We start from the raw sequence: 19,993 nt of genomic DNA, 5'->3' as shown, positions 1-19,993 counted from the left end.
GTGCTCCGTCCTCGGAGTACTATTGAAGTGCAGATCTAGGATAGCGATGTGGGTTTGGGTTAAAACCTCCTGTTACCCTGGTGGACCGTCGCAGTGGCATCTGTTCCTCCTCGCTGTCAGGGTCTGTGCTCTTTGCTGGGTTAACTGGTGCTGGATGAAGCTGCAGGTTGAGATTGACATCATCCTCTTCCGAGTCACTGTCAGATAGATGGGCTGCAGGGGCCGGGGAGCGTCTCTGACGTTGTTATGGTGCCATTGATCTTGGGCAAACCTGAAGTTCAGCGCGGCTCACCACCTCATCACCATGGCCATCTGCCCGCTTGATAACGTAAGTGTTGTCCCTCCGCTCACACACCTTGTAAATGTCGCTCTCCCAGCGGTCTTGTATTTTGTTTCTGCCACGTACTCCCCTGTTCCTCTTGAGCACTCGTTCCCCAACTGGAATTGGTTCAGCTAGGTGTCTGCCTTGATGATACCTAGAGTTCCTGGTCTCTGCAGCTTCCTTGAGGCGTTCACCAGCGTTGGTGTGAGCCTCACGTTGTCGCTTCTGGTGTTCAGTAATCCACTGCTGTCCATTCTCAGGGGTTACATTGTCTGGAATCAGAGTGTCAATGGGAAGGTGAGCATCCCTCCTAAACATCAGGTAAAATGGGGAGTACCCGATAGTGCTGTGAGGTGTCGCATTGTAGCCATAGCAAATCTCCTTGAGGTGCTCTGGCCACCTTCGCTTCTTGTCTGCGGGGAGTGTGCGTAGCAGATCATGGAGACTTCGGTTGAACCTCTCGCATTGACCATTTCCTTGTGGATGGTATGGAGTAGTTCTTGATTTCTTGATGCCATACAGCTGGCACAACTCCTGCACGACCTCCGCCTCGAAGCACCGCCCTTGGTCGGAATGGATTCTTTGAGGGACTCCATACACCAGGAACCACTCCCTTATCATTACCTTTACCACAGTTGTTGCTTTTTAATCACGTGTGGGTATGGCTACAGTGAATTTGGTAAACACATCAGTCAACACCAACACATTCTCGCGACCATCGTGGGCTGGCTCAAGCACTGTGAAGTCCATAGTACCTCTAGAGGCCTTGTAGCAATGATACCTCCAAGGGGGGTTCTGACCAGTGTATGTGGGCCCTTTGCCACTGAGCATCGCTAACAGTCCGCCAACCATTGCTTCACATCAGCTTTAACCTGGGGCCACCAACACCGTGCTCTTATCAGCTTCTCTGTCCTCTCCTGTCCATGATGACCACAATCATTGTGCGCTGCCTTGAGTACTGGGCCCTTGAGGGTCTTGGGAAGGATGAGACACTGGATAAAAGGTCCGTCTCTACCATCCTGAATCTGCCGATATAGTAATCCACCTTTCTCTTTAATTCTAGTCCACTCACGAAGTAGGCGCTGTGCTGCTCTAGTCTCTTCCCTCAGTTCCTTTCTTTGGGGGCCTTTCCAGACCGTGGTAATGTCACAGGCGACGCAGTGTGTCATCTTCTCTCTGTAGGCGCTGCATCTCCTCAACCGGTACAGCTGGAAACGATGTTGCCTGCTCATCAGTCTGCTGTTGGTCTTGTGCTGACGGAGATTTACCATGAACATATACCTATTTCAAAAAACGTTGTCAGTGCGAAACGGCAAATGGCAGTTCTATGACCGAAAAGAACCATGGGTCTCATTAAATTTCTACTAAATGCTGAAGAATTTGGATAAATCAAACAATTATCCATTAAAGATCATCAATGTATGTCTCTGACATTGCTAGACTTTATTTAACACCTTTAATTTTACGAATGATTAGTACCCAGAAGCACCGTTCGCGCTTAGAACTGCTATTTGCCATTCGCCATTTGCACTGACAACCTTTTTTGAAATAAGTGTATACGCTGTATGCAAATCCTCTTGTCACTTGGTAGAGCTGTTGTGGCTGCACCCTGTGCGTTGATTGTAGAAACATCTGCCTCTGCTACCTCTTCTTTCTCATCGCGGTGAATCCTACTCAGGGCGTAGCATTTTGGTTGTGTCTCCCAGGGCGTTACTTGATGGTGAAGCCAAAGCTTGCTAGCTCAGCAGCCCATCTCTGCTCCACTGCTTTAAGTTTGCTTTTTGACTGCAGATAGGTGAGTGGGTTGTTGTCTGTGAACACGACAAACTTGGTCCCTAACAGGTACTCCCGAAACTTCTCAGCTACTGCCCACTTTAGTGCTAGGAGTTCAAGCTTTCGCGACGGGTAGTTTTCCATGTTGCGTTCAGCTCAGCACCCCGTAGTTCTCTGCTGGCGTAGGCGATGACTCGAACCTTCCCATCCTGTTCTTGTGATAACACCGCGCCGAGTCCCTCGTTAGATGCATCAGTCTAGAGCAGGAATGGTTTGGTGTAGTCTGGGTAGGCGAGTACCGGGGCTGCCGTCAGTAGGGTCCTTAGGGTGTCGAATGCTGTCTGGCACTCTGGCGTCCACTTCTCACTAATCTGCTTCCGGGTGCTCCGCTTGCTGCCTCCACTTCCCATCGCAGCCACCACTTGGTGTAGGGGTCCAGCAATCTGGGCAAACTTAGGGACGAATCTGCGATAGTAAGATGCGAACCCAAGGAATGACCTCAGATCACGCACTGTTGTTGGAACCGGCCACTCTCGCACTGCCGCCGTCTTCTCTGGGTCGGTGGACACACCCTCCGGTGATACTACATGGCCAAGGTATGCCACCTCGCTGCAGAAGAACTTGCACTTCTGTGGCTCGACCTTCAGACCATGCTGCTTTAGTTTTGAGAAAACCAGTTCCAGACGCCTCAGGTGCTCGCCAATGGTGGGTGCCACGATGATTATGTCGTCCAGGTAGACCATCAGCTTCTGGTACAGGTCCTCTCGGAAGATCCATTGCATCATCCTTTGGAAGGTCGCGGGCGCGTTCTGGAGCCCGAAAGGCATCCTGTTGAACTCGTAGAGCCCAATCGGGGTGTTAAATGGCATATCTGGTTGATTGTTGTTACAAATCCGGTTGTTGTTACATTATCCCGTTGATTGTTACATATCAGGGTGATAAAGGTTGTGTAAGCCGTATAAGGTTGTGTAGGCTGTACAAGGTTGTGTGGGCTGTATAAGGTTGTGTAGGCTGTATAAGATTGTGAAGGCTGTATAAGGTTGTGTAAGCTGTATAAGGTTGTTTAGGATGTAGAAGGTTGTGTAGGCTGTATAAGGTTGTTTAGGCTGTATAAGGTTGTGTAAGCTGTATAAAGTTGTATAGCTGTATAAACGTTGTTTAGGCTGTATAAAGTTGTATAGGCTGTATAAGGTTGTGTAGGATGTATAAGGTTGTGTAGGGTATGTAAGGTTGTGTAAGCTGTATGGGGAATTTTGAGATCTCAAAATCTTTAATTACACAGCTTGAAAACCCCACGTGGATTTAGTAACTCGATCCTTCTGTTTACTGTTTGATATATAGCATAGCATTACAGCTTAGTGCTTAGTTTCGTTTGCAAGCTTCAAAGTGTCCTACGTACATAAATCTAGTTTTCTTTCTATTTTTGCTCTACGGATCGATCATGGGTCATAATTTAAGAAATCGCTCGGTTGTTGACTACGCTGCGCTGAATGAGGGCCGAGAACCATCCTTTAACGAGAGTAAGTACGCAGCTGCTTTGTCTCCTATTATTTTTGCTCTACAAAGGAGTTCTTTTGTCTCTATTCTTCTCGTTCTTTGTGTCGAGGTGCGGATATTGTTCATTTGCCCAATCAAATTGCAGCTTGAAAGAGCTGCGTACTGACCCTTTAACAAAGAAGTGCCGCTAGCAAATGTAGTGATCGAGCGGCCGCATGCTCCTCTTTCACAGCGCGAAGAGAATTTCGAGATGCCGCAAACAGCGGATGAATTGCGGGCTGCTGTCGAAGCTGCTCGGCGTGAGCAGCAGACGCTTCGACAGGCACAAGAAACCCTGCACTGCAGCGTGAATTAGAGCGCCTGACGCTGTAGAACGCTGCTCTACGCGAGCGGGGAACGCCCCCCGTTATTGCTTCGAGGGTTGATCCGGAATTTGATGGTCCGTACACAGCAGATCTTCGTCATGATTCGAATCTTCAAGGAGCAGTATCTCGTGAGCTTCGTCGGTTGGGAGCGTGTGACTCACCGTCTTCATCGGAATCGGATGGCGAAGAGCGACGACCCGCTCGGCTTTCGCACCGAGGTAAGCTTCGCTCCGGCAAGTCGGAGAAGCTTACTAGTCGTGTTGTGGTATCGGAGCGATGGCCGCACAGTCATCTGAGTCTCTCATACGTCTCCAAGGCGGTAGACTATGATGAGCCCTCTATGGCAGAATTTGCGGCGGGTTATTCGTCCATTCTAGAGCTACCGTCCCTCGGGGGGCAGGAAAAACGCGCGCGCATAGAGCACTATACAACGTTAATGTACCTGGCTATTTACCACCCGTGGAGTGCGGTTCGTGATTTTCATGCGGCCGTGCTCTTCGAGATTGAGTGCGGAAGACTCCGGTGGGGTGACTCTTTCCACCACGTCGAAGCGCGAGTACTCAACCGGCCAAGAAACTCAGCCACCGCGGGGCAAGGGGGTCCCCAAGGCTCCGCGGTATATTTCTGTTCGCCTTATCAACGCGGACAGTGCACCAAGTCCGCTCCTCATATGACAATGGTATCAAACGAGTCCGGAACGGCAGCGCGCCGCAGTGTCTTGCATATTTGCGCCAAATTTTGGCTTACCACGCGGGAGAAACAAGCCCATCCCGAAACGTCGCCGCAATGTCCACTCGCTGCTTTGGCTAACGGTAATGTCGGTGGTTCCGCGGTCCAGCCTTCTGCGCCGACTACCAGACTAGTCGCAGGCAGTTCTCCGCTTAATAAAACGGACGAGACGACGCACGTGGCTTCAGTTGGTTCGTTGGATACAGTTTCATTGCTTAGTAACTTGCCGGGTTTTACGTTTCCGGACGATTTGTCGGACTTCGCATCTCCGAATAATAGTATAGATACGTCAAGTCCTTTGTTTAGTGGTAAGTCTGCCGAGTGTTCGGATGTGACAAAGTGTGTTTCTAATGTTAGCGATGCATCAGACTGTTTATTTACTGTGCAGTCTGCCGAGTGTTCGGATGTGACAAAGTGTGTTTCTGATGTTAGCGATGCATCAGACTGTTTATTTAATGTGCAGTCTGCCGAGTGTTCGGATGTGACAAAGTGTGTTTCTGATGTTAGCGATGTATCAGACTGTTTATTTAATGTTCAGTCTGCCGAGTGTTCGGATGTGACAAAGTATGTTTCTGATGTTAGTGATGCATCAGACTGTTTATTTACAGTGCAGGATTTTGTTGATTTAGCTATCGGCCCGTTCTCTACGCCTTCGTTTCATAGTGGTTTTGCAGTTTCCCCGCTGAACTCGGTCCCTAAGGGCCCTGCCGATCGTCGCGTCATTCTTGATCTGAGTTGGCCTCTCGGAACTTCGGTGAACGATGGTATTTCCTCGCAAGAATATCTGGGATCCCCGTTTTCATTATCATTTCCTTCTGTTGATACTATATCTGAGTTGGTCGCATATCACGGACGCGGGTGTTTACTTTACAAGCTTGACTTAAAGAGGGCTTATCGACAATTCCCGGTGGATCATTTCGATTATCCCTTGCTTGGCTATTGTTGGCGGGATCAGTATTATTTAGACGTGGTGCTTCCAATGGGTCTTCGTTCGGCGGCGATGGCTTGCCAACGTGTGACTTCGGCGGTTTCTTATCTCTGTCTTGCGACGGGTTACAATGTTGTGAACTATCTGGACGACTTTATGGGTGTATCTCCACCGGATCAAGCACATACCGCATTTGCCTTTTGTCGTCAGCTCTTGCGCTACCTCGGCTTGCGGGAGTCCCCAGACTTTCTGCAAGAGACCGCGGGGCTTGACTTGTGTGCCTGATTCTTTCTTCGAGCTTGTGGAATGACGTAGTTCTCTTATTTCAGATACTCGGAAGGCGGCCTTCGCAGTGGGAACTCATAGAAATCATATGTCGCAATGGCGGACATACATTTCGTTTTGTTCATACTTTAGTTTACCTAGTGTACCAGCCAGTCTAGATAGTATTTGTTTATTCACTCAATTCCTTAGTAGGTCCCTGACGCCGGGATCGGTACGTAATTATGTTAGCGGCGTTAAGTTTTTGCACATCGCTCTAGGTTACTAATTTCCGTTCACGCACGCTTTCGCCTTTAGAATTACTTTACGGGCATCGAGCGCTCATCATCAACGCACGTACCGCTGCGCGCGCCAACAGTTACTTTAGATATTTTACGCATCCTAGTGCAGGGTTTTGATCGAGATGCCGACGAATTGGCCTTTTCTTGCGCATTTTTGTTCGCATTCTTTTTGCATTTCTAATATTGTGCCGTTTTCAGCGCGGCAATTCTCGGCGCGTAAGCATTTATGTCGGGGGGATATTTTCGCTGTGGCTAAGGGTTTGGACGTTCGTTTTAAGTAGTCGTCAAGCTGGAAGCCAAGTTGTCTTGCCTTTAGTCCCCACGGCGTGTCGTTTTTTGTGTCCCGGACGTATTCTACTTACATCACTGAGCTCCCCGCTAGCTCGTCTTCGCCTGCCTTTCTCTATGTCACTCCAGACGGGCAGGCTCATCTAGGGGCGTCCCGCAGGCCCATCTCTTTCGAGGCCACTCTTTTCGCCGTGGGGGCGCTAATCATTCATTTGCGTTAGGTATTCCTGCGGAGATTATTCAAGTGTTCGGAGACTGGCGCTCAGATGCATACAAATCGTATTTAGAATTTGAGAAGCCAGCGAAGCTTCGTTCAGCCTCCGCAATGGCGCGTGGTATGATTGTGTCATAATTTATAATTTTTCTTCCTCCCACCCTTAGATAGTGGTGGGCAGAGAGGTCGTATTTCTTTTCGGTGGTAATTTTATTGTTCTACCGGTTCTCTGGAAATAAACCTCTCTCTGTGCCAAACAAAAATCGAGTGTGTGTCTTTTCTTATAGGGGTTCATTTCTGGGTAATTAAGATTGCGGTAAGCTGTATAAGGTTTTATAAGCTTTGCAAGGGTGTTTAATGCATATAACGCTGTATAATGTCGATACAATTATATTAATGTCAGTATAATATAATATACCATATGTCGGTACAATATAATAGACCATATGACCATAAGTCGGTAAAATATAATAGACCATATTTAACAATTATACTACGAGTTCGAGTTTTCTATGAGTCAATAGATAATAAACGAGGCGCGTATTTGACTCATAGAAAACGAGAACGATTAGTCTGATTGTTTTAGTATAAATCCACCCAAATACTATCTTCGAATAGCTGACAATTTTAATAATAATTCATGTTGTTTTTGTGAAAAACGCCGGTTTTTTCGCTACTCGCTATCTATCGCTCAAAAGATAGCGAGTACGGGAGCCAATCAAATAGCAGGATTCGTGATAGTATGTGAGTAGATTTATACTAAATATAGAAATATATATGGTACAATATAATAGACCAAATATGAAGTACCTACCTGTGCTTACACAGGCCAAACATCGCGGGCTCGACACTTGAATTTGGCGCGCAAAAAAATTGAAACCAACCAAAGCTCAAAACTTTTGGCATCTTCCACTCAAATTATCCTCCAAGAATTTATAGATGAAGCACACGCTACGTCGATCATGTGAAAGAGGACTCCTATTTGCTGATTGAAGGGTTTTCTGAGGTTTTGCGGCTTGTACGCGCTTGATGTCGGCGAAAATGTTGGGCGCTGCTTCGATGGCCAAGGAAATTGACGAGGCAAAGGTGATAAAGTTAACAATTTATTATTATTTTCATTCCTCACTTGATTTTACCTTTTATGCCGCCTTGATCGATCGTATGAATGCTGTGTACTGCAAAGTGTAATGTTGTTTGACGTATTTCTGTGCGAAGTTATATCACGGGCATCTTCTGTGGTTTTACATCGACGGAAAAGTACTTTGTAGAAATGTACAACCTCTGTTAGCTTTGGCTTGAATTATAATTCACTTTTTCAGTCCAATTATAATTTCACACATTCTTCATCGTGAATCATACACAAATATGATTGTTATATCACAAATTCACTTTCAGCATCTCTCCCCTTCTTGTTGGCTAAAATTCTAGAATGCAATCTTTAAAAGTGGCTCAAAATTCTGTCATTATTCTAGGTGTCTCCTGACAGGCCCTCAAATCAAAGTAAAAGCATCAAAAGCTTTTTCCAGAGCCGGTCACCCGAGAGTGACAGCTCCCCTATCAGAGAAAGCCCATCCCAAGAGAGTAAAGACAGTAAAGATGCTCCTAGCGAAAGAGATACTGCCCAAGATGATGCAGTTCTTGAGGAAAAACTTGATGGGATGACTAGATTGCAGGGTAGTGGGAATAAAAGTGAAGAGAAATCCATTAAAAAAACTAAACAAAAGTGGTCTTTAACATGGAGGGTTGCCAACAAGTCCAAACAAAATACTACCACCACCCCAGACTCTGATTTTGAAGAGGATTCCTTGCCCACTTTAGAGTTGGAGGATAATGATGAGAAAAATTTTAATAAAGATAACAAGAATACCAAGGCAAAGAAGAAGGGAAAAGTGGGTAAAATTAAAAATGCTGATGAATCCATAACTAAGGATGATAACACAAGTAGAAATTATAAAGCAGCTCAAGATGGGCGAAGTAAAAACAATGTTTTTACTGTGTTGATGAGTAAACCAACATCTCGGCAAGAATCACAAAGATCACAAGCTGAAGTTGCCCATCAATTACAAACTGATGAGAATGTTGACAAGAAAGATATAAAAAAGGTTGAAGTATCAATAATAGAATCACCATCAACTGCTAAATGTGTGGATAGTGCTGATCTAGAAGATGATACGGGAGTTTCAAATACAACAGAAAAATCATCTATGAAAGGGCCTAATGCATTTAAATTGATGATGCAAAAAAGTAGAAGCCCTACATCTGACAAAGAAGTCACTAAAAATGTAACTGCAAAGCCTGCTGAAAAGAAATTTAAGCTGAATATCTGTTACTCTAAGAAGAGAACAAACTTTGAAATTGAAGATGATGATATTTTCACTGGAGAAATTATTGGAGGTAATAAGAAGTACAAATCTGCTGATGCAAATAGTAGCATAAATAGCAAAGGTAGAAGAGGGACATCTAGGAAAGCAGACAATACTGAGAAATGCTCTGATGAAGGTGTGGATGACAATGGTGGAAGCAGGGGGTACAATACTACAAACCCAAATGAATCATCTAAGAAAACTAAAATCAAAAATAAGAATGTAAAGAAACAAAATGAGTCATTAGATGCTAAGGAACCAGTCAATATCTCAGACAGCTCAAATCTGAGCAGCCCAAATAGCTGTCAAATTGTTGAAAAAAAGGAAAAGTCAGTGAAAAGAAGAAGAAAAAGGGAGGGTGACCAAGATTCTACCATAAAGTCATCAGGAAGCGAGGACTTTGACCCCCCTCCTAGACGGCCAGGCCTTAGAAGTAGAACCAAATTGACGCAAAGTGTAGAGGAAGTTGATACTGAGAGTGAAAGAGATGAGAAAGAGAAAAAGAAGAGAAGTAAAAAGAAGGAGAAGGAAGGGACTTCCCTTAAAAATCCTTTGACAGACCAGGAGGCAAGGTCACAGAACAACACCCAAACAATTGGTAAGTGCTCCATTAATTCCAATAAATTGGTAAAAATAGAAATAATGGAAGAGTGTATAGTCAAACCTTGCTCTATGAACCCCCACTGGTTTAGGGTACATCTTTATTGAGAACAGTTTTCAAAGTTGTGATAAAAAAGTAATTATTTTTTCTGTAAATGATGACCCATCTAATGAGGATGCTGTTTGGGTCCCAGAGGTTCCCTTATTTACAGGTTTCCACTGTACCCAAACATCTTATTGGATCCAAAGGATGATGCTAAACTTAATTTGTTTATGCTAAAATACGGTATCTTGTTATCCTAGTTCCGCAAAAGCTAGCCCCCATTTTCCTGCAAAGACCAAAACCACAGAAGAATGTAACACCTGCTTCAACATCAAAAGACCAAACAGAAGCTACTTCCACAGACAAACTCAAGCAAAAATCAGCAGAAGTTATTAGACCTGAGATCCCAGCAGTTAACCAAGAAGAATTAGCAGCAGCTAACAAGGTATTTAACTCCCTCTTTTCTGGGAGCAGAGGGGTGAAGGGGATATCATCCACTGTGCAGATTACAGCTGACATGCCAGCGCCATGGCCGACTGTCAGTCATGTGCTTCAAGCGGAGGAGTCGTCATGGAAACTTGAGGAACCAGTCTGGGGTCGGTTTAAGTTGGGTGATTATAAAGGTAAATTATTTCTGATTGGTTGACCTTACAATATAATTAGGGCTGTGAGAGAGTTTGGGAGAGGGGTTAGAGCAGCTCTCTTTCCAGTCAATCTCTTGGAGGGAAATGATTTGCCATCACACGTGCCCATTCAGCCCCCTCCCTGTCTACAGCTTTGCACTATCAATCTTAAGAATAAAATCTTTATTTGTTTGCTTGCTTGTTTTTTTTTTCTTGATCTGTATGTTTGCTTGCTTGTTTGTTTGTTTCTTTGCTTGTTTGGCTAGCTTGGTTTACAAGAGCAGAGATGCATGTTGACATATTATGTTTGTCGTCGTTTTAGTGAATGTAATGCCAGAGATGTCAAGTCTTGCTTTAGGAGATGTCACCCACTCCTCCAATCGATACCTTAGAAGAGAAAAGCAGGCAAGTTGTTCACTCTTCCCTTTATTCTGGTGATAACTGTTTATTAGATATTTTATGGTTGTTTCCATTTTATTTTAAAATCTCTAGAAACCCCTGTTTACGTTATTACATTATCCAGAGGTTGTATGTGAAAGTTCAGTATTTGACTCTTGGGCAATATTTATCCAATATCAAAATTACAAGTAGCAGTGCAGTGGACTTAGCATGTGCTAAGGCATAGCTGTAGCAGGGGGGCGGGAGAGTGAGATGTACAGAAACGTTAAGAATAATATATTTGGGGGGGGCATGCGTACCCCATTTGAGAGGCCCGTGACCCTCTTAAGATTCATTATTCATTCCTTGAAACTTTTTTTTTACAATGTTAGGAACAAGTCCCCCAATATGAGCCCCTGAGCTCTGCTATGGTAAAGAAAGTCCTCTCTGACATCTCAGCCCATTATCCTGGCATTCCAGTCAAGAAGCTGTATAAGCAATATAAGGCAAAGGAGGATGAAGCTAGAAGCTTTGCCAAAGTGAAGGCAGGGTATCCTACAGAAAAAGAAGACAGTATAGATGGAATGGTTGATGAGAAAACCAAGGCAAAGATCAGCAAAAATAAATCTGTAAAGACAAAGGGAGGATCCAAGAGGAAGCTGTCAGTTGAAAGTGGGGAAGAGGGGTCTTGTAAAAAGCAGCTGAAGAAAGAACAGTTCGATGAGGAAGTCCTGGACAAAGGTAAAATAAAAGAGGATAAGAAACCAGATAAACGCTTTTCAAGAAAAGGACAAAAGAGAGAAAGAAGTGTTGATTATCAGTCAGAATGTCAGAGACGTTCTACTCGTACAAGAACACCGTCTTCAAAAATTGAACCAGAGGGAAAAGTGGAAAAGAAAACAGAGACTTCAAAAACAAAAAAGCGCAAGACTATGGATGATTCAACTGATGACATTAGAAAAACTGATAAAACAGATGGTGAAACAAAAACCCCCAAGACCTTGCCATCTGAGGACTCTAGGTTATCTCAAGAAGGTCAAAGGGCTGCTAGTGTACAGGAACTTCCCTGGAGTGAAAGGTTTAAGCCAACCTGCTCATCTGAAGTCATGGGGAATGCGTCGACCACCACACGGCTCAGAACATGGCTGGAACAATGGAAGATCAAGCGGGAGAAGACACTACGCAAGGAGCTTGAGTTACAGAAAAGGTTAGCTCATAAATTCATGGTGTCAATCTGTAAACATTAGGGCTGAGTTTAAACATGTGTGAGAAAACACTACGCACTGGAGTTAAAGAAAAAGTAAACACACAAAATTTGAAATAAATGGAGTAAACTACAAAACTATGTTAGCATGTAGCCTTGATAGAGCCTACTTCTATGTGTTAGCATGTAGCCTTGATAGAGCCTACTTCTATGTGTGAGCATGTAGCCTTGATAGAGCCTACTTCTATGTGTTAGCATGTAGCCTTGATAGAGCCTACTTCTATGTGTGAGCACAAGCAAAAGGATTAGAACTATATTTTAATTTGAAGTAGTTTGACAGGCTATTCCCAAACAAAACAAGGATTTTGCATTCACAGAAGTCAACAACAAATTTGACTATAAGCCAATTTTAGTGGGAAAATTCTCGAAAACAGGCATTTTTAAATACTGTTTTCTAGGGTGATGGTACTGTACATTATTTTTCCAACAAAACTGATTTAATCCGTAAGTCATATGCAAAGAGTAATATTTAACTTTTTTCCATTTTTGGGAGATTTCTCTAAGCTCACGGCTCTAAAACTGTGGTACTGAACCATATCAATACAGTACAGTATATGTTAGAAAATTATGTACCACACCAATGTACACTTTTTCTGATATCAGACTCCTTGCCAAACAAAATAAGTCCAAGGCTGCAAGCTCATCCATGTGGAAGGAGGACAGCGACTCAGACTTTCAACAAAGTGACTCAGACAGTGAGGGAAGCTGTGTGGAGGACAGTGGACTCTGTAATGCCATGCTTGTTGTCGGCCCAAGGGGTGCTGGGAAGACAGCGTCCATTTATGCATGTGCTGGAGAACTTGGATACAAGGTTGGTTGAGTTGTTTGCTCCTGTGGCATTATCAATGTTTGTAGTTGGCCAAAACTCATTAAGATGTCTGTATGTGTTTATCAAGGTGTTTGAGGTTAACTGCACTTCTAAGCGCTCCAGCAAACACATCATCTCCCAACTGGAAGAAGCTACACAGTCTCATCTTGTGATGACCAACCCATCAACCACTACCCCCCACTCGTCTGCTTTTGGTGGCCTGTTCAAGAATATCTCAGAAAAAATAGAGCCCCCAGTGAAAAATCCTGTCTCAGCATTCTTCAAATCATCAGAAAAGGATAAACCTAAAGAAAAGTTGTCCAAGAAGAGAGGGCGCAAAAGTGAAAAAGGCCAAAAAAGTGAGCGAAAAGAGAAAAAAGAAGAAAATGATCAGAGAATGGATGGCTCTGATGGCAGCTCAAGTAAAAAGATTTCTATCAAGGCAGCATCTCTGATTTTATTTGAAGAGGTGAGGTGTCTTTGTTTATTATTCTGCTTAGCAAGATGCTGCTGATTCCTCTAGCTTAAAGCCTTTCTGAAGACCTTCACATTTATCCCTTCCAGTGAACAGGGTAATATACCATTTCAGACTTAATGACAACAATGGAATCTCAAAAGTTTGTTTTTTGGCTTTTTAGAAATTGGCTTTTTCTGTACATTGGACTGTTCTACCTCGCTTTCTGCCATTTTCTACTGACCTCAATTTAGGTCTGGGTGTGTCTCATGAACATGCAATCGTGAGTGAGGAACAGTTTTCTTACTCAGAATAAAAAACAATCAACAGCTTATGTATTTTGTGGCAAAAATATGCAAATCAAAATAGAAATCCTGAAAGCATAACAAGTTTTCCTCTCTGCATGCCGTTTTTTTTGTTGCTTGGCTTACTGAGGAAAATGCCCATTAGATTGCACGCTCGTAAAAATCAAAGAGGGAGACTTGGGGAGGTCTAAGCTTTCTAAACCTGGAATGTTTTTTTTTTATACCCATTAAGCACTGCAGGTTATGACAATGGATTTTTATAATAAAACCCCACTTGAGATAGGTGTAAAATGATCAAATACTTCATTCAACATTTTATCTATCTCAGGTTGATGTAATTTTTGAAGAAGACCGTTCTTTCTGGGCCGCAGTCAATTCCTTCATGCGCAACACAAAGTGTCCGATCATCATGACTAGTAATGGTGAGAGTTCAGTTTATCTAGATAGATCATGACTAGTAATGGTGAGAGTTCAGTTCAGCTAGGTAGATCATGACTAGTAATGGTGAGAGTTAAGTTCGTCAAGATCATGACTTGTAATGGGTTTGATTACTGGTCGAGACATGGATAGTATCTACTGTATCTATATCCCATCCCTGAATTTGACTTGTTGAACGTCATGGATGAATGTTGATGAAGGCCATATAAAAAGTATTGGTAGATAAATCCAGCTAACCCAGATCAAATTTTATGCACTATTTAAAGAACACTTTCCTGGAACATGTTGTAGAAACCCATCCATGACTCTTTACCATGTTACTTGTAGTAACAAAGCTGAGAAGTAAGTAATAATCAAATGCTGCAAAGAAAAACTTGTGAATCATTTTTTTTTTATCATTGTAGATGTACATGTTGGATGTGACGGGCGGTATGAACAGCTGTTATTCAAACTCCCGTCAATCAACCTCTTGTCAGCCCATCTTCAACTTACTGCACTCATTAATCATGTGGTTATCCAACCCAGCGACATCAAGGCCCTCGTCTCTTTATATGGAAGTGACATTCGGCAATGTTTCCTAATGTTGCAATTCTGGCTACTCTCTGGGGGAGGGAAGAGTATGGAATATGCACAGTCTTCCTTAGATGAGGCTGCAAAGAATGTAAAACAGACAGGGTTTCTCTCTGTTCAGGTGATGTACTTGTAATTGTCTTGTAAGTCCATTACTGTACATAGCAAAGTTGTTTTGTTATTATTCTGAAAAAACAATTTCATTGCACTTTTTGTTGGAACTAGAAATATGAATGGAAGATCCGTATTTATTGCAGGTTCAAAGGACTCCATAAATTTTGCTATCTTTTCATACAGACGGAGCCCTCAAGCCAAGGTGTCAGCAGTCTTCCAACAGGGAGCATGAGCATTATGGAGGATGCCGGAGAGGAGAGCATGTTCCTTTCATTGGATGATTGGCAGTCACTCAGAGAGACGAGAAGAAGAGGCAAGGCAGGAGCCGATATCATCAACAGCACACAGCTATATCAGCATAAACAACATGAACTTTACCATGGCAAAATGATAAGTCAACCATTGGGACAGGTATACCACCATTTTACACAGGTAACCTATCCACAGGTATACCACCATTTTACACAGGTAACCTATCCACAGGTATACCACCATTTTACACAGGTAACCTATCCACAGGTATACCACCGCTTCATACAAGCAGCTCAAAAACTAGGCAGGAAATTGTACAGAAACCCTAATAAACATGTAACCCAACAACATGTATAGCACCACTTCATACAGGTAGTCCAACAACTATGCAGCAACACTACCCCCTAACACAGGTAACCCAACACCCTTTTACACAGGCAGCCCAACAACTATGCAATGCAGGAACATGTGCAGGTACACTACCTCAATACACAGGTAATCCAACAACAGGTATAGCACCACTTTACACAGGCAGCCCATCATAACCTAACAAATATGACATTCCCATTATTGCCTCAGGATGTAGAATGTGACACGGATGCATCTCAGGGTGTGGTCTCTGACATGCTTGAGGACACCCGGACAGAGTCCATGCTAGCAGAGGCCATGACGACAGAGAGTCAGTCACTACAAGTGACACCTGGCACAGCAGTGGATGGGCCACTACCCAGAGTGCATTTCGGGCTGACTGAGAGTGCCCTTGGGATTCTGAACTGTGCAAAGGATGCTGGGAAATGCTGGAATGAGATGTTTCAAGAGGAGGACACACGGGAAAGGGTAGGTTGCCATCTTTTTCTGCATCTTTATTTGATTATATTCATAGAATAACCATTATCATGTATTGTACATATTATTTGCATTTTACTTGCATATATCCATGTAATCTTAAGAGACAAAAACAATACCCTTGTATAGTACTATGTAGTCCAGTTTACATGAAGAATTTAATAACTTTTTGTTTTGAAATCGCGAGCATTACTGCAAAGCCTTGTGAAAAAGATTTGCATGAATTTAATTTTGTAAAATTAAATGCAAAATGTATTTCTTTCGCGTGGCTACTACAAACGAGATCTTTGGCTGGATTTGTTCACGAGTTAACGTCTTTCATCTGGTAGAGGCAAGTTAATTAATGGAATGCATATTATACTGATTTTTCGAGAAAAATATATTTTCACATTTAAATCATGGAATTAAAAATTCACGAAATATACATATCAGGGGCGGATCTAGCTTTTCGCTAAAGCGGTTGGCTTAATGACACATTGAGGGAGAGGGTTATTTTTTACGTTACATATGGCTTTCTGGCAGCCCAAAGGGGGGAGAAACCCCCTAAACCCTCCCCCTAGATCCGCTACTGATCATTTTTTCCTCTAAAAACATTTCTTGCTTCTTTTCTTTTCTGTCTTTGATATTTTCCAGTTAACATAAGCGATTTATTTATCATTCAGAAGTTAACCAAAGACTTCACTTGTCTGCCTTCAGGTCTTCAGATCTGAGAAACTGACGAACCTCACAACGTTCACACAATCCTCCGGCTTCTCCATCGTAACTAGCAACCTCGCCTCTTTCCTACCGAGGCTGTTTGCCCCCAAACACAGCATCTCAAAATACGAAAAACAGGTTACAATACATGACAAACCTGTTTTTGAAAAGACAGCTGTTGGGTCCCTCTTCATGGACAAGAATATTTTTGATGATGACGTTTCTAGTGAAGGTGCGCAGGCAGGAGTTACAAATATGGACATGGAAACAAAGGCAACCAATGGCAAAGAGGAGGAGCAATCACGTGGTAAACATCCCCGGACGCAACTCACAGGTAACCTAAGCAAGATTTCCAATTTTCAGTTCATGTTACGCTTAGTGGAGAGAAATTGTTAATTCCAAACTGTCAATTCTTTGGCGTTCTGTATGCGCATGGTTGTTTTTCTTCTGCGTTTTGAGAACACGTCTTTACTGAGTTTTATTGGTGATATGCAAGAACAACGGCAACGCGAACGACAACGGCGAAAACAAATGGACATCCAAAGAGCCAGACATGAAATGCACTTTGATACATTTCAGCCGTTTTCCTTGGGTCTAGATAAATCATGACTGGGCGAGGACGGGAATGTGTGGGCTAAAACTAGACTATCCATGTTTGCTATTGTAGAGTTAAGTTTCTAAGTTTCTAGGCTTGTCTTGTAGTTTTGGGGACTATATAAACGAGTGAATCTTATCGAAGCTGGGTGGGTTTTTTTTTAAGAATTTTAAATTTAGATTATTTATAAGTTGCTATTAGAAGCGATCAATGAACATAGGATTTTTTTATCCTTCAGGTAAAGCAAAAATTCTAAACGACAAAGCTCTGGATGTGTTCACAAACCTTGTTGAAGACAGGTCATTCATGGACTCCTATATTCCGAGCTCACACCCCAAACCAGCGGTATTCGGGTGGTGGCATGCGCACATCAAACCAGGCATCAGTGACGATGTCATTACCATCAGAGACCGCCGTGATTTGCTAATGAAATCGAGGCTGACTGCCATTCGTGGTGCTCTAGAAGTTGCAAGTTTTAGAAACTCTCAGTCGACCTATCGTGATTTTGTGGAACTTACAGGGGAGGGCTCAGGAGAGGACTTGCATTCCCCTCCTGAAGAAGACTGGGTCGGTGTTTTACCGCTGGGTGAAATGTCTGACGTCATAGGATTGGAAGAGCTCACAGACCCCCATCAAAGGTAATAAGATTCCCATAGGAATATTAGATTTCTTAGATGACGTCCTGTTTCTAAACACCTTAACTCAGGAGATTGGCGCCTTGCGTTGTGGGCTAATTACGCACGCCATGATTATATTCAAGTCCTCTTTTGATCGTTTTATAATTCCTGGCATGAAAAGGCTATTAACAAAGAAATAAGAAACGTTTCGCTCTGCAAGACGTTTTATGTTATTTTTAAAACTATTTACAGATGGAATGAACTGAAAGGCAATACGGACAATCTTATTTACAACTTGTTAACATATTTAATGTGTCATTTATGTCAATACCTCCAATTGTCTGATAGAAGGGTGTCGTCGCAGAGCAAGTTGTACCGCAGTGTGTCCTCCGCTCTACCCCCGAATATTTACTGCTGTCATCGCGCCGTCTGCACGGAGTACCTCCCCACACTCAGGGCAATCTGCCACACTGAGAGGCTTAGGGAGGCAGCCAACACTAAGAGAAGGTGAATGGCACCTGTCAATCATAAGTAATGAGGGTGCCCGTGAGAAGATATATCTTTCCATTTTTGTCTTTTTTGACTTTTTTTTCTTTCTTAACCTCATACTTTCCATCTATTTTTCGCCCTTCTTATCTGTTCGACTCGTTTCCATACACTTATCACGTATATATACAATTTCTTCTATATTAATTTTTTTTGTTATTTTGTTCGTTAGTTGATTATGATTGTTGCTGTTTAATTAGATCGCTAGTTGATTATTATTATCGTTGTTGTTGTTATTATAATAATTGTCGTTGTTTAATTGTTTATTTATTCATTTATTTATTATTTAAGTAGTTTTTTTAGTTTTCTAGTTGATTATTGTTATTTTTGTTTGTTTCTGTTGTTGTTTATTAACTCATACGTTTCTTATACATTCCAGGTTTCTCCATTATCTGAACTCAAACTCGTTCCCATTCTCTCGCACTACACTTCAGTCTATTGCTGATTCCTATCTTGGGTGAATGACACCTGTCAATCACAGTAATGGCACCTGTCAATCACAATAAGCATGTCTATATATGTGGAAATGATAAAAGTTCTCCTTATCCATTTACCATTTGGTAATTGCTCTAAAGTTTATCGAGTGAGTGGCATCTGTCAATCAAAAACAAATGAGCATTTCCAAAAAAAAAAGATATAAATTCTCTCCAGCCTTTCGCCATATTTGGTAAAAACTTCTGTGTATGTGAAAGCAATGAGCATTTTTATATATGAAATGATGTGAAGTTCGCCTAACCCATTAACCATATTTGGTAAAAGATCGTGTCTATATATAGTCCTATTATCTGTACCTTACCAGGACTAATAGATGTCAAAATGAAGAATAAACGCACAGTCAAATTGATCTAGTCATTCAGCCATATATGGTGAGCGCTCTACCTATATGGAAAGATGCATTCCCATATTTGGAATGTCCATATTTGTAGACTGCACTTCGCGCCATATATAGAGTTAGCTAGTGTTATACCTTATATATTTGTAAATACTGCATCTGAATAAAGCGACAATACTGCACTGTATGTACGTATTGATAGAAACATGTTCCTTTTTATTTATCAGAACACGAGATTGCGCCACTCGAAAGTCTTAAAACCCTTAACTTGAATAGCATTTCTGTTCTTCGTAAATACGAGAGCGAGAGAAGAGTATGGCCGCGAGAAGGCAAATAGTTTTCAGCGTTTTGTCATCAAAGTGACCACCAAAAGTAAGAAAGAGGACAACTTGGATCACTAAATTCGAGGATATACTGTATCACAGAAGTATTTGAAAAAGACGGGGGAGTGGGCGGGAGAAATGAGGGAGAGCACGCTCATTTCTCTTCTTTCCCTAGCCCCCCTCCGCCGGCCTTGTTCTGCCTCGTTCTCGTGCCCTTGACCTTGATGCCCTGGGTTCCCGAGGATGGAAGAATAGCTACCACGTGATCTCCTTATCCAGTCTATAATGGTTGTCAAAGTATATGTTATCCCATTACGGGATTACTTTAACGTTGGAGAAACTACTTAGTGAATTTACACATTTCTTTTCATGGGGCACGTAGTTCAGGCTAAAGCTCCGGTATTTTTTTTAGAAGGAATCACAAAATCGACCACCTCTTCCTCAATCTGTGTGATGTAGAATCCAAAATGTTTCCAAACCCTATGCAGATTCATGTGCATTTATTTTGTGCGTGTGTTTGGGTTCCTTGTGGTCCACTCCTAAAGTCTCCATTCCCCGCGCGGCCTTTCGGTCACCCTCTTCTTCAAGTCGAGGGCTAGCCTCGTTCGCAGGCGTCTCGTAACAGCATTCTGTTGTCCGAATATTCT

At 42.7% G+C, this 19,993-nt stretch overlaps 1 protein-coding gene across 3 annotated transcripts; it reads left to right on the top strand.

Moving 5' to 3' along the window:
• The first annotated feature begins 7,526 nt into the window (after positions 1 to 7,526).
• On the top strand, positions 7,527 to 19,205 carry LOC5509540 (ATPase family AAA domain-containing protein 5). 3 transcript variants are annotated; one of them, XM_048719941.1, is made up of 15 exons: positions 7,527 to 7,765; positions 8,152 to 9,640; positions 9,946 to 10,308; positions 10,631 to 10,713; positions 11,079 to 11,893; positions 12,554 to 12,761; positions 12,847 to 13,227; positions 13,846 to 13,939; positions 14,360 to 14,646; positions 14,823 to 14,984; positions 15,468 to 15,728; positions 16,434 to 16,767; positions 17,267 to 17,666; positions 17,994 to 18,152; positions 18,571 to 19,205. In XM_048719941.1, exons 1-15 carry the CDS (start codon positions 7,709 to 7,711, stop codon positions 18,650 to 18,652), a joined length of 5,175 nt encoding a protein of 1,724 aa, XP_048575898.1. In that variant the 5' UTR covers positions 7,527 to 7,708; the 3' UTR covers positions 18,653 to 19,205. The 3 variants fall into 3 exon arrangements, with proteins under 3 accessions (XP_048575898.1, XP_032234369.2, XP_048575897.1); XM_032378478.2 differs by having other exon boundaries at positions 14,823 to 15,050; positions 15,471 to 15,728; XM_048719940.1 differs by having other exon boundaries at positions 14,823 to 15,071; positions 15,471 to 15,728.
• Positions 19,206 to 19,993: the final 788 nt, after the last annotated feature.

The sequence above is a fragment of the Nematostella vectensis genome, chromosome 12, assembly GCF_932526225.1.
Source record: "Nematostella vectensis chromosome 12, jaNemVect1.1, whole genome shotgun sequence".
In the NCBI taxonomy this organism is placed as follows: Eukaryota; Metazoa; Cnidaria; class Anthozoa; order Actiniaria; family Edwardsiidae; genus Nematostella; species Nematostella vectensis.
The sequence above is the reverse complement of the archived record's forward strand: the minus strand, read 5'-3'. Positions and strand labels throughout refer to the sequence as shown.